Source organism: Dermacentor andersoni, chromosome 6, assembly GCF_023375885.2.
Source record: "Dermacentor andersoni chromosome 6, qqDerAnde1_hic_scaffold, whole genome shotgun sequence".
NCBI classification, from domain to species: domain Eukaryota; kingdom Metazoa; phylum Arthropoda; class Arachnida; order Ixodida; family Ixodidae; genus Dermacentor; species Dermacentor andersoni.
In genome coordinates, this window is record NC_092819.1 from 36,853,409 (window position 1) to 36,868,384 (window position 14,976).

Here is a 14,976-nt window from a genome sequence, read left to right on the forward strand (position 1 = left end):
AGGCGTGTGCGGCAGGAGTCGTCCTTCCTCCCCCTCCCGCCTTTTCTTTAATAATCCCAATTTCTTTTTTTTTTTAACGTCAATTGCCGCTAACGCGGTTACATATGCCGGAACGAAGGGCCTACAATAAAGTAAAGCAGTATAGACGGCACGTGATTCAGCACGTCGCACGCTTGCAACCACGCTCGCATTAGAAAGTGGCGAGCCATCCACCTGCTTTGACAGCAAAAGGCAACGCAACTTGATAGCGCTGGCGGAAGCCCAATATAATAGCGATACAACCTTCCAGGAAGCGAAAAAAACGTCCCATCAAACCCCCCGACAGCGCAATGCTAGAACCGACTAATTCTCGCGTTGCATCATGAAATTGAGTTCTGACGAAACTACGCACGCTGGAGGTGTTTACTAAGCCCTTCAAGGACACCATCAAGAGCCTTCCGCAAATGTAAACGCAGAAAGGAAGAAAAAGAAAGAGCTCTTGCAAAAGGCATACGTTTCGCAGTCTCATTCGCAACCAACAAGTGACAGTGAGACACTTGCCTTGGCTCTGGCGCTTGCAGTGTTCGTCCAAGTTGTAGTTCCTACTCCGCAGATCGAGCAACTGCGTCTGGTTTCATGCACATTTTGGAAGGATTAAATTACGACAAGCAAAACACCCAAGCAAGTTATGCAGTAACACATGGTCACAAATTGAGTTTTACACTTTTGAAAAGCCCTGGTGCTATGGTATGATGAAAACAGCACTGCTTTCGGAAGTTGCAGCAAAGGGATGCAAATGCGAGCACTACGAACAGTGCGCGAGTAAAACGCATCTAGTGCGGCACAGCTGACACCAGCAGTTTACACAATCGCTGCCTCGCAGCGTTTGATCTTACGAATGCAAACACAGAGCGTTAAGCACGGAACTAAGTGCGTTATGACAATAAAACGTAGTATTACTTGCAAGCGTTGAAACTCATCGTCGGAGAGCGTAGCCGCCATGTTCCCATCTTTCTGTAGGCGGCGACACCTGCCGACGCTGCGATTATCCTGCGCCGCTTGCGCCGCTTGGAAACAACGGAGAGAACTAGAAATAACAAGCAATGTGACATGTGACCGGAAGTCATAACCAAAACAAATGCAGCACGTGATATCCTGTGCGCAGTCCAAGACGGTTAGAGGTTGGGTTGGTTGGGTCGCACAAAGGGTTGGATGACGGCGACGACTGCGATCGGGAGCTCGTGAGCATGAATCCATCTGAATCGCTGGGTCCCAGAAAACGCGACAAAGCATGCTGTGGCGATTGTGTCGGCTCTTTAAGTGGTCTGTGCCGCTTCGATCGGGCGTCATCTCTATTCGTCGCACATAATCTTAAGTGAAAGTAATGGTGTATGTTGTGTATGTGTCAAAGTGACCGTTGCCATTGTTACGTGGAAACATGGATAAGGGAGTGCACCAAGATCCATCTGCAGCATGCGGCTCGTGCGATCCCTACGACAGCGACGTGTACGTGCGTAAGCCTGGAAATACAACCATCCAGCAACTTGTTTCAAGCGGCGTAGAGGCTTCGACGTATGATTCAGCAGATGATGCTACGCTAGGCGACACCAGTTCCTGGGAGGGGAATGGCGATTTGGGTTCGGATCTCCATCCGAACATCCGCGACCGTATGCGCAGGAAGTTGCGCTTCTTTTTCATGAACCCTATAGAAAAGTTCCAGGCCAAAAAGCGCATTCCTTGGAAGTTAGTCTTGCAGGTTGTGAAGATTGCCCTGGTCACCCTACAGCTGGTGCTGTTCGGCACGAACAGCTACTCGTACCAGCAGCAGCACAGGGACACGACTGTTGCCTTACATCACATATTTCTTTTCGATTGGGACAGTGTGCGTGAAATCGCGAACTATCCGCCTGCCGCGGGGCCCTATGCGGTGTACACGAAGGCAGAGTTCTACAGGCACGTGGACAATGTTGTGCGAAAATACTCAAACGTCACGACGTCGGCAATCGGCTCGTTCGGCTACGACTCACCGACAGGTGCCCTGATCCCCCTTGTTTTATGCAAGACCTACTACCGCAAGGGCTACGTATGGCCCTTTAATGATACGCTCATCTTTGACAACTATCCGGTGCGGCGTTGCCTGGCCGTGGAAGGGCCTGAAGCAGGAAATCCCGCCTGGCTCAACTTCAGCACCGAGAGTTACCTCCGGGAGCATAACTTCTCCATTATCTTCGAACGCCTCATAAACGTTCATTTAGAGTTTACCCTCAAGACGGTGTACCTTAAGAGCCTCAGCAAGTTTGATTTGCCAGACTGCTATCGGTACAATATCACCATTTCCTATGACAATGAAGCCCACGACGGCCAGCTATTAATATCGCTTGGTGTACATTCAAAAAAACTGGACTGCACCACTAATGTGTTGTACACAGATTCTAACAAAATCGCTTATGCATGCCTCCAGGCTGTCAATGTAATTGTGATTGTTATCTGTGCTTCCTCACTAGTGCTGTGTGTCAGGTCTCTTATCCGTGGCCAAACACTGCGGAAAAAAACAGCGAGGTTCTTTGCAAAGTACTACAAGAAGAAACTTACACTATCCGATGAGCTGGAGTTTGTAGACTTCTGGTATGTCATGATCACCATCAATGACATTCTCATCATCCTGGGCTCCTGCTTTAAGATACAACTGGAGCAGCGTGTCTTAGATGGTCAGCAGTACAACTTGTGTTCAGCGCTACTTGGAACTGGAAACCTTCTTGTCTGGGCTGGGGTGCTGCGCTACCTGGGCTTCTTCAAGAAATACAACATCCTCATCCTAACAATGCGTCGGGCTTTCCCCAACATCTTGCGCTTTCTGCTCTGTGCGCTTCTTCTGTACTGTGGTTTCTGTTTCTGTGGATGGGTTGTCCTGGGACCACATCACATCAAGTTCCGCTCACTCAGCATGACCTCCGAGTGTCTCTTTGCCCTCATGAATGGAGATGACATGTTTGCCACGTTCGCTATCTTGTCAGAGAGTGACGGCATCATCTGGTGGTTCTGCAGGTTCTACCTTTACCTGTTCTTGATCCTCTTTATCTACTGTGTGCTCAGCTTGTTCTTATCAGTGATCATGGATTCTTACGAAACAATCCGTGAAATACATGAGCATGGAGCGCAGCCGGGAGAGCTGCAAAAGTTCATCTCTGAATGCAACGATACGGCCACAAGCACAGCATACCTCGAGGATGACCAGTCCCCAAAGAGGAGCAGGACACACATAATAACTGACTGCTTTCCATGCTTTCGGAGGAGGGGATACAATCCCATATGATGCTTTGTGGACATTAATTTGGGGTCCAACTAAGCTGGTGTTATCATTTAACAGAGAATGCTAGGAGGATGTGGCCCAAAGTGACTGTCGCTGTCCCGTGTAGCTTCGAATTGAATCTCAGTAGACAGACTGTGCAGTGATTATGATTTATATTGTTGCACCATTGACGTAACTAGTGTTTTATTAATGTTTTACATGCAGCTGTTGATGCTACTGTAAGCAGTTGTTACTTGTAGGTAATACTAGGAACACACATGACTTGAGTGGCACACAGTAACATCGCAGGTCTCGTGCTTGGTCCTCATCGTGTTTGCACTTGTTGACATCACACCATGATGTAGCCCTTACTCTCTTTTCTTTATGAATGCTGACACATGTGCGTCATAGCAGCTGGATAGATGCATACTTGTTGAACAAGGATAACAATTTTGTGCTCTCTGCATTGTTACATCGTTCACAAAGGCAATTTTGTAGACTCAATAATGTTCCTGACAGCCATGTTAATGTCGTCTGTTCTTCAAGAAACTTCATCACTTTTGTTTTAACAAACCTCATGTTGTTTTGCCTTTATGGGAACCATAATACCTTCCTTATTTTGTTAGTCACACACAACTACGAAGTAGAGTAGGTTATGGCTTCAGTTTTCTCATCTGTAGACTCTGCACCTTTTGCAAAGGTACCTTGTATGTAATTTGTTACGCATCTGTTTAAATATGTGTCACAGTCCCTTTTACTATTCAAACTTGCTGATGCTCATGCTCTAGGATAATGAGCATGCCTCTGTAAAATAAAGAAAGTGTGTTAAATCGCTCTCCTGCCACTCTAAATGTTATGTACATCTCAGGCCTGTGTTTCACTGAGATTGTACAGTCGAGGGGATTCTCATTGACTTCCCATGGTACACAATGATAGTTGGCTTCCTGCACCAAATGCTGAATAAATCTTAGGTGAAAATATGTGTATTGATGTCTTTCTTTTAGTTATTATTATTGTTACTCAAAAAACGTCCACAAGCAAAATAATTGAAGCAACATGGTTGCAGTGTGCTTGCTGTCATAAATTATAAAGAGTTCAAATCTTCGACATCATTTCAGCCACTGATTTGTGCAGATACAAGCTTTCTCACTGACCAATAGATTGCTGTATTCCTCAGCATCATTAGCAAGTGATGCGAGATGTTGAATAAAGTGTATTTCAGGACTGTCCATGTGCAATCCATGTGATAGTGTTCCTAGTATAAGAACATGACCACTGCTTCCATTCCTTTGAAATTTATGCTTTGTTCATCTGTTTTCCTGCTTTTGTTGTTTATTAAACTTTTAATATGTCCGTAATTTTTAAGAATATTGTACCTCTATTTAATTTCATTTCAAGAACATTATTCCTACATCCCTAGTTGATTTCTGTTCCCACTTGATTTTGGATGCAGTGAATTTACTGAAAGGGACAATCATCCACCTGGCTTTAGCATGAAGTTGCAGCTTCATTGCAGCACGAGCTCTGTAGCTTCATGCTAGTCGGGTACATGACAATTTTTTTCCTTTCATGAACTTTACTCCACCTTGCGGGTTTCTGCAGAACTGATTTGCCTGTAAAGTTACTCTGAGGAGCGGAAGAAGACTTCCTAGGAATTCCGCAGTTTTATCCATGGATAAGCTGTTCTTCTATTGAAAGGAAATACAATTGTGCCACCAGTGGGAGCCGAATCCACAACCTCAGCATGACCAGCGTGTTGCTCTGGCAGCTACGATGATGCCACAACCTCAGCACGACTCGTGCGTTGCTCTAGCAGCTACGACGACGTACCTGTCCCTGCATCCACTTTCATGCGTATTTGTGTGCATGTATTTATGACATAACCCTGGGAGTGTTAGCCATCACTACTCGTGACCATGGCAGTTAGTGGCACTGCACTTTATTGCAGTGAAGCTGTCGGCCTCTAGCTGGTCGGAATTTCTTGCTGCATCGCCCTCGCGAAAAAACCTTCAGCGATTGAAGCGAAAAGTATGTACATTCTTTGGTACCAAGTATACAACATACAGAATAGCGTTCGTTTCAATAAAAAACAAACATCCAAACCACATAACTGATGATAAGGCACTCCTGCTAACAATATGAAGCACGTAGCGCTCCCCGTATACGTTTCTCAGAAAAAGATTACTGTTGCGCAAACTGCCGCAGCGATAGCAACATTTTGATGTGGGGAGTGATGTCACTAGCCTTTCATGTATATAAGAACCAGCCTAGCAACTGATTTCATTGTTGAAGCACCGGTATGGGTAGGCAACGCATAGTTAGCAGTCGCGAGGAGCGGAGAAAGGAAAAGGAAACGGCAATACTAGCAGTGGCAGTGCTCTGCTGCTGGTGGTTTTACTAGGGTAAGTCCGCGCGTCCACATTCCCCTGTGGCTGAATAATGTGCCAGAGGAAGAATTGAGCAATAAAGCATTGCATTTCCCTTTCACAAGTTGTAGTGGTGGTTTTCAACAGCTTTATTGGACATCACTTTCGCAGGGCCAGTATGGTGAGTAAATTTTTTTTCTTCCTGCACCTTCCAGCATGAAATTTATGGGGACTAAACTTGACACTGTCTGATCAGTACATCTTTCGAAGGGCTATCCATGAAATTAGTCGTGCCTCGTCAGCCATGTATGTCGCAGCTATGTATGCTATGTAGAATCTTCAAATTACTGCTCTAGTAGATGAATGGCCATTAAGCGTAAATGTCTAGCGTAAATTCTCAAATAAAAGAGAATGTAGGTTTTATTTACAGGAAAGGTAGAAAGGCCGACCATAGCAGATACACTGCAGCTTCAAATGTTTTTTTTTCCTTCTGTATGCACTCGTGTGTGTTGACATAAATATTAAAAATTGTCCATGGCATGCAGCAAAGTTCTATTTCTTGAGCTACATTACTAATTTATATAACAAGTAAATATATATATAATTGAGTAATTGACGAGATGTTACTAATAACCTTTTAAATGAATTGCTCTGCAGCAGATATTGCAATTTACGGAATTAGCCGGTGATTTGACGACAACACGTCTTGCAATACACGGTGCCAGAATGTGCAATGAAATACATTTGCGTTCCACTTATTTTTGAGTTTCAATGCAAAAAGAAAAAAGGCATGTGGAACGAGATGAAGGGGAACAACAATGCATTTCTACCACAAGTTTAACGGTGCTTATCAAAATTATCTTGAAGTGGATGTGCCTTGATAAATCACTGGCTTCAGCTTGTAAATTTAAATATGTGCTGTTAAGAAATTTAAAAGTCAATTAGCAAAATTCTGGCGATTAGTTAATTATGCATTTCTTTATATCGCAAGGATTATTCATTGGCTGGCCGCCTTTGCCACTAATATGTCTACTGCCATGATTGGCCGGCACATATGTCATTACTATCCACTGTAGTGTACAAGCTGTGCTGTGTGTGCACGTGGGTGGCACGAGCTCGTCGAGGAAGGTCGATCGCATTGTATCGCCAGGCCGCAAACACAGTTGATTCCATGAGTTCCGTGTTAAAATAGTGACATTGATTATGGGCATCATGACCGATACATGCCGTCCTCAATAGCAAGAAAAGAAGAAAAGAAAACGACGGAATCGGTGCTTTGACGAAGCAAAATGCCCTGGAACGCGACAAGGACGGCGAATCAAATACACCGCCGCCGCGTGACCGCTTTGTCTTCAAGAGAAAGATAACTTTACGCTTACGCGAAGTTCATCGATCGTTACCTCACGTCGCACGATAAATGTTGCATCGGGAGCATAATGACCTTTGGCGGCATTTCATTGTCTGCGACAGGCCATTTTTCGCTGTTACTGGCACATTCCTTGTCGCAAAATAAAGTAACCGACACTATTTGTTCTCGGCCTAAATCGGGTTTCTGTTCCTTTTTTTTTTTTTCTGTGCTTCTATCGGCATGTAGTCCGTTGGAATCGACTAATAGTTTGCGGATACTCCGTTATAGTTCATTTGCGTGATCATGCATGCACGTGCGACTCGGAGGGAACTTTATGACACGGAGGCCCGGCCGTTGCCACTTGTTTATACAGGGGGTCCCGACCGCGTCTATCATGCACCAACATTTAAAATATATGCAAATGCCACATAACTTGACAGAACCGAGGTAATGTTTGCCGTCGCTTGGAGGTACTCAGATTATTTGTTTCAATTGCATTCCGCCTAATCGCATATCATTTGTCTTACTTAATCAACTTATCAAATATTATATTTAGATTAAAAGTGTCAATGAGAAAATTGCAGAGCAACGTGAAAAACTCCCAATACAGCTTTCTGTTGTTCAATACGTGCTACATAAAAATTATGCGTGGCTCTGCTATCGCAAACACCAGAGACCAGCCGAGCTGGGGCAAGGCCAGTAAGGTATAAAAGTGGGTGGCGGGATAACGGCGCAGTGGTAGCTCAATATATATATATATATATATATATAGTGCAACTGATGGTATTCCTGTTGTGGTTCTCATTTTTCATAGAGCGTTAATGGGCTCGACAATGTTTTAAAAATCAAGAACACATTTGTTCCGGTTCATGCGTACAGGATCTCCAGTGTACTGTCGCTGGACTTCCCCGAATATCACATCAAGCTGTTCTGATCTGGCCAGCTCGAGATAGGAGCTTGTCCATGGGCTCAGATGAGATATGGTCCTAGTCTTAACACCACAAGCGTGTACTATGCACCAATGAATTGATAAACGTGCGAGTCATGTCTGTACAAACGCCCGGAAGACGACGAAAATAGCTTACTTTTTCCTCTATTTTTCGTCAGCAGCGTTTCAGTAGAGATCGCATTTATTGTGGAATGCTCGCAGAGAGACAACAAAGCTGCAGAGCTCGTTTCAAGCCAGGGTGAACTTCCGTCAAAAATGAATTAGTTCCACGGTTACTAGTGAAACACAACCGGATTTTGAAAAATAAATAAATAATAACAGCCATACCCTGGTTTCAGAGTTGCACACGTAAAAAATGTCATGCAGAGTAAAGAAAAGTTTAAGTACAGCGAACAAAAAAAAAAGAAAGAACAGCATCGGGAAAGATAAATCTCATCACCACCTCCACTGCCCAAGTTAGTCTAGTAACGTTGCACTCCCCTAACGCTTACACTGCCCTTACAGAAGTTTAAATAGGCAACTCCCTCCTTCTCCTTGAAGCTGCCCTGAATCCGCCACTGGATCCGAGGGCATACGGGGAAGCTAACGGCGATTTCTCAGAAATTGTTCGTCCACCAGACTGGTTGGCAGCTTACGTGGCTGTATATACAGTCGGTCTCGGAAAAGTTCGGCGAACGCTGGACCCAATCGCTATCGTCGTTTGCAGTTAAATGGTAAACATGCCTGAGAGTTTGTTTTCTCTCCTCTGTCCTGACGGGCTCGCCTTGATCTTTTATCCACGTCTGGTTCTATTTAGCTTTCCCGCGAGCCTAGAGCGCCTATATGTTATCGGCTTCGGCGAGGTCATTTAGCGCGATTGCTGTCGCGCCAGGGAAGCGCGCTTCGACTGCCTATAGACCAAGGAGGTTAAAGAAAAACTGCTTTTCTTTAACCTCCTTGGAATAGACATTGTATGGCCAGTGGCGAGCACGGTCTTAGAAATACGTTAGGCTGTTCTGACACCATGGCGGCGAGTATGCTTAAACCTGAGTCGCGGCCTTCACTATAGACATTTCAACCTTGGTCGGTTGAATTTGCTCACGGTTAAAATGGGGCTTCGATCCAGCAAGTGGCAAAGTGATTGTCGAGTGATAGATAGCGCCACTTGCGCTGCAACGCCCTATTTTTTTTTTTTTTTTTTGCGAATTTACTGACTTTTACGCAAAGCCTGTTAACCGTGCACGGACGGGTAACTTTACATACACGGTTAAAGGCTTCGTGCGCAAGTGTAGTTTCGCTAAGGTGCTCTTAGGAGGGGTGTATGGTAGGATAAACCCCCCAAAATATCGACTGCACTATGCGGAATAAACCTGTGGAAGCGCGACCTCGAGGGCCCGCTCAAAGCGGTTCAAATATCGCGCCGAAGTGTGCCGCGCGCCCTGGCGTTTAAAATTGGTGGGCGGAGTTCGGTGGCCGGATTGATATCGTTGTCGTTGGCGGTTTTCTTTGTTCCAGCGTAGTAGATTTTTTTTTTTTTTGCTTGTGTGTGTGCGCGTGTGTGGCAAGCAAATGATTTGTACTAAAAGGTCATATATTATTATTATTATTTTTTAATGAGACATCCACCCAATAGTAGCCACAAGGAAGCCCATATGAGTTCCTCGAAAGAAAAGCCTCGCAGTCGAAGAAAAATTCGTCCTAGTAAGGGACTCGAACTCGGGACCATCGCCTTACCTGGGCAGCCGCTCCACGTGGCTCTACCATCTGAGCTAACCAAGCGGCTAGCAGATGGCAGGGCGAAGTCGAATTTGTCAACAACTCGAAGCAAAGGCAAGAGGTCGACGTAATAGTACTTTGTAGAAAAGAACTATTACGTCAAACTATTGCGTTTGCTTCGAGTTGTTAACAAATTCGACTTCGCCCTGCCAGATCTGTTAGCCGCCTAGTTAGGTCAGATTGTAGAGCGGCTGCCCCGGAAACGCGGTGGTCCTGGGTTCGAGTCCGGGACGAATTTTTCTTCAACTGCGAGGCTTTTCTTTCGAGGTTTTCTTTGTAGCAACTGCTACGATTGTGTGAATGTCTCTTTTTCTCTTAATTAATTACTTCTCTCTTGCTTGCGGGTTTCCGCACAACTATAGCTATTACGTCAAGATCGCCAGGGCCAGCCATAAACAAGACGGCATAACGACGGCTGCATGAAGATAACGCGCAGTGTCGACGAAGATGAAACGAAGTCGATGGAACGACGAAGGCGGTATGACGATAATATGAAATTATGATGGTATATGACGAAGACAGCGTGATGACGTCGGCGTGAGGACAATGTGGGATGACGACTCCGACGGCATGCCGAGAGTCGATTGACGAAGCTGGAATGACGCCGATGAAAGCGCCACGACCACGAGAACTTACGTAGCGGCTCAAGCTATAGTATACAACTTGGCTCACTGTGTCGGCGTAAGAGGCTGGATAGATAGATAGACTCAAAGTGCCAGGAATAGGCAAAGAATTCTAATCGCTATAAAACGTACCTTTTGCCTGAGTACGCACTCATCGTAGACAACCCTTTAAACGCGTCTTGTGTTCCTTAGTGGGAGCGGACAGCCCATATTTAACAGGCCAATGGTAACCGTCACCTGAACACCCGCAATCGCATATTTTTACCCCATTTTGCTTATATTTATCCCCAAAACTTCGTTATATCGCTCGAGACGTTGAGTCCACTTCGTAGCTAGGAGATGTTCAACGTGTTAGGCACTATGAATGCTAATATTGACAGTAAACTCGTTAAATCGTAAATTTCGTAAAATCTCGTTTCGTTATATCGAGCTTTAACTGTATTCGCACCTTGTTTCGAATAGACTACTTGTCGAAGTTCGCGCATATGTTGTGTCCTTTTTCACTTCGTGTGTTTATTTGCACAATTCCTTATAACGTATAGTAGATGGAGTAAGAGTATAACTGTTGCCCTCTCCAAGAGGTGCAATGGAATTCTTTCGTATCTGTCTACTTCTTTGGTTGTTTGTTTGCTTGTCGATTTACAGTAAGCATTTCTAACCTTATACCGTAATAACTATTCGGTATATGGAGCAAACACTACGAGGTATGCGATATGTGACGCGAGCGAAGTCAAACACAGATGAAACACGAGCAAGACACGGACCGCTAGCTTTCATATCCTGTGCGTTTCGCACATACAATACCTCGCGTATTATCTCTTGCGCATATGTCACTGCGACGTCGCTTTATAGTTCCTCGCTTGCAACACATACCTTCTCCATGCAAGGCAGGCGAGTATCCGTACATAAAGGTGAGAAACACCTACTATCTATTATGTAGCCTGGCAGCGATAATAGCACTTTTCATTTTATGCCGTTGGATAATGCTAGCCCTTGATAATATGAACTCGATAAGAACATCGCTCTTGTTAGACCACGTGCAGCTGATTGCCACGCTGAAACCGAGCGTGTTGGCAGTACTGAACGAAGGACACTGAGCACACCTACCGTGTGTCCCAGCTAACGTTATCAAAGCTGTTCAACGAAAAAAAAAAAAAAAAAAGGCGAAAGGCACATTATAAGACCAGCTGTGTTCGGTCGGCAGCGTTATGACAGCCAAACCCATTGTGCAGTCTACGCATTGGCCGAATCGAGCATGTACAGGAATACCCATATGCAAGCAATGATGTTTACTTTGAATACTCAATTTTCACTAGCGTCACTGCTCTTAAAACACGCGCTTAAGTGCCTCAAATATCGTGTCGCCGCAAGATTGCTCGCCGTTCACTCCTCCACAAGCTAAATCACCATTCAACAATGCATATATGCATCACGATTTCTTCCACAAACCCACAGCCACGTTTTCACGCGGAGGCCACCCTTATAGAATCAAACGCGTGAGGTACAAAACATCTCACCGTGCCATGTCGTTTGTTCCTTGTACTTTCACCGAATGTAGTAATCTGTCGCGACACATCGCCACTGAGCCTGACGTCACACGATTCGAAGAATACGCACGTTGAACGAAAACTAACATATGTTTAGCGATTCATCTTAAACTTTCGCTTGACATCATACCAGCGAATGTATAGTTGTGTTAATGTGCACAATGAATTCACTCTGTATTAATTATACTTACGTGCTACATTTGTTCTGTTATAGACCATGCTTTGTGATCACAGCTTTCCATGTCTCATTATATGACAATCAATACTTGTTTATTATATTATATGCTGCTTAGGAGACGTCGCCTTTAATTGGCGCCCGTTGCTACTTTTTTTCCACGTAGAGATATAAAAGGAAATCACTTAAACGCACTAAAACTGAAAGTCAACTCAGAAGCACAGTGCCACAAAGCTGAGTCACATAAATACATTAAAGCCAACATAAAGTCCGGTCATATATAAGTACTCTAGAATCATGTATAACCGCACTAAAATCAAGGCATATAAGAAAACACTGCCTAGATTCACATGAACGCACATGAATCCAGGCATTGAATATGCCAAAGGCGGTTAAAAGAACTTGTGCGGAAGTAGCGAAAGTAAGCTTTTTATTTCAATATGTGTTGCCGAGCTGTAGGTGTGCTATCATAGACAGTTGCGGCAATGAAGGCTTTCATAATCGACGCGTGAGTGAAACATTGGCTGCATACCTGCGTCGAGAGCGCCGTGGGTGGTGGATGTTTGGTGGTGAATCGAATAGTCTTTTCTATTCGATTCGTATTCTATTAGAAAATTTGCTTTTCGAAATTTTCGAATATTCATGTCTCTTTGAATATAAAGGATGACACTTGAGAGCGCCGAGACGGTCAGAATCGTTTATGCATTCTGTGTGCCTCTGTATTAAGAGTTTTGCAATATAGTTCTGAGGCTTCGCCTAGTTAATACATATTTACCGGATCTTCTTTGTGTTTGTTTGTTCGTTTGACTATATATATATATATATATATATATATATATATATATTAATCGCCTGTGGTAATTATACAGCACAATTATAGTAATGAGCTAGATTATTCGAAAAGACGGACATTACTTGCTCGATAAATGGAAATAGATAATCGACTATTTAACTAAATTTCACTAAATAATTTTAAAACTAACTACTTTATGGCACGTATTGCACGTCATGCCGGCTTCACGTGCAACCTCCCAGAGGGACAGCAGCTTGTCGCGGGAACAAATTCTTACGATGACATCGTCCATTTCTATTCTCAATCTCACACGTTGTTTGCAGCTACGCCGAAGGTACGAGGAAAGGCCTTACCTCACACCGCGAAATATAGTTCCAGGCGTAACTGCCTGATGACTGGCAGGATTATGTAGCTTTCTTTTTCTTGGTACACGATACGTTACAGCGTTACGTGACACATCTCGAAAGACATCCGAGATGTGTCACGTAACATTCGGTCTTCCTGTTGACTAAGGAGCCCTGTAGCTTCGACAGTGCTGCAAGCGACTTGTGATATAGTTAGATATCAATTCCCAAAGCGTACGATGAAATACATTGACATTCCAGTTATTATTATTTTTTTGCGCTTCAACGCATAAAATTAGGTTTTGTTTTAAAAGATATAGTCGGTGACAACCTAAAATTTACATACAAGCGCCTCACAGGAAAAACGTTGTGCACTTGCCCTCCACCTCCGAGAGAGACAGAGAGAGAGAGAGAGAGCCTGCTGTGTTGCGGCTCGGGTTGGCGTTCGGGCCAGGAAACCGCCAGGCACAGGGACGAGTACGTCCGGTAGTAGGAATGAAGGGAAAGGGGTTTATTTCACATTATTTACACTGGCTCCGGATACGGAAGCCCACCCCGTGTCGGAGCATATTAAACGTATTGAGTTCAGGTAGGGACACGTCAGCACCCCTCCTCACTGCACCAAAGGTCTCCGCTTTTCAAAGCCGTCGTCTTCCTTAGCATCTGACTAGACTAGGGAATCTGATGACTGTATCTCGGCAATTCACAATCGCCGAAACGGTCGCAAAGTCTCTTTCATGATGTCGCACCCTTCCGCCGGACTCCGCTTTCTATGTGCCCCCCCCCCCCCCCCCCCCCCCTTAAATATGGCGCAAACGCGTATAGCAGTCTGGGAATCCGAGGTCGACGCTGTTCACGCGGTAGCCTTCGACGTTGGCCAATTAGTCAAGCTTGTCAGGCTCAGGCTCAGGTGGAGTTGATCGTCGCGGTAGTTGTCACTTCGAAGTGAGCTCCTTTGTTTGTGCGTCACAGTCTTTGTCAGGCCCCGTCGTCGTTTTGGGGGGCGCTAATGAAAGGACGGCCTCGTGGGAAACGTCCAAGGAATGCTCACCGCCATATTGAGACGTAACAGCCGGAATCCGCTCAGAGCTTAAGCTAACTGGAAAGTAAAAAGCTAGATTTTTCAAGCTAAAATGTTTGCCATGGCCGAAAAGTGATATCAATATCACCCATAAAATTAACCGGGCGTTCAGGTATCATCCTGAAAAACCAGTGACACAAAGACCGCTCTGTGCGGAGAAAACAGCTGTTTTCAGGCACTCATCTGACTCATCGCACGGGCGGGTGTTTATCCAGTGAAATGGGTAGTTCCCTTCAGTTGAGGCGAAAGTCGGGATTATTACTGGAGCGTATCCTTCTGAAAGCGGAGAGCTTGGCTGTATGGTAGTGTTACACTTCTACGAGGCTGCTGTCGCTGCTTCTTATTGGGCAAAAAATTCATTACGTTCTGTTACTTCTGTAAGTATACATCAGGCACATTATTTCGGAACGTTAATTAATTATAGTGGCTTATCGTCGAGCCTACACACTTATCTTTCTCGAGCACGAAATATTTAAAGCCTTTGTACTCCGAATGCTCGAAAACAATCAGCCTCGCTGGTTGTCATACTTTTTTGTTTCATGAGGGGCACACCGAAATGTGCATGAATTCGTTTCTTACTCACTCTGGTGGCTTATACAGTAATACAGGCTATGGCTTTCTGCTGCTGAGCCCGAGGTTGAGGGTTCGATTCCTGCGGCCGCCGTGGCTACATCTCTTAGAGCCCCAGTGATACACCCTCTCCCCCCTTCCCCCAAACACACACACA

The 14,976-nt window shown here is 44.8% G+C and overlaps 2 protein-coding genes across 3 annotated transcripts in view; one reads left to right on the forward strand and one right to left on the reverse strand.

The window, feature by feature from the left end:
• Positions 1 to 1,029, reverse strand: part of LOC126521894 (GRIP1-associated protein 1-like) — a 39,273-nt gene extending 38,244 nt beyond the window's left edge. For both annotated transcript variants that reach the window (XM_055066161.1, XM_050170618.2), the window contains exons 1-2: positions 940 to 1,029; positions 541 to 607 (exon numbers count right to left, since the gene is read on the reverse strand). In XM_055066161.1, the coding sequence (XP_054922136.1) occupies positions 541 to 607; positions 940 to 981 (109 nt within the window). In that variant the 5' untranslated portion in view covers positions 982 to 1,029. The remainder of the gene's footprint in view (positions 1 to 540; positions 608 to 939) is intronic.
• Positions 1,030 to 1,149: 120 nt separating this feature from the next.
• On the forward strand, positions 1,150 to 4,626 carry LOC126521897 (mucolipin-3-like). The gene has a single exon (XM_050170622.3). The coding sequence runs from the start codon at positions 1,418 to 1,420 to the stop codon at positions 3,290 to 3,292; it is 1,875 nt and encodes a 624-aa protein (XP_050026579.1). The 5' UTR covers positions 1,150 to 1,417; the 3' UTR covers positions 3,293 to 4,626.
• Positions 4,627 to 14,976: the final 10,350 nt, after the last annotated feature.

Coding starts and splice junctions, on each gene's coding strand:
- LOC126521897 (XM_050170622.3), top strand. CDS start 1,418: ATGGATAAGGGAGTGCACCAAGATCCATCTGCAGCATGCGGCTCGTGC.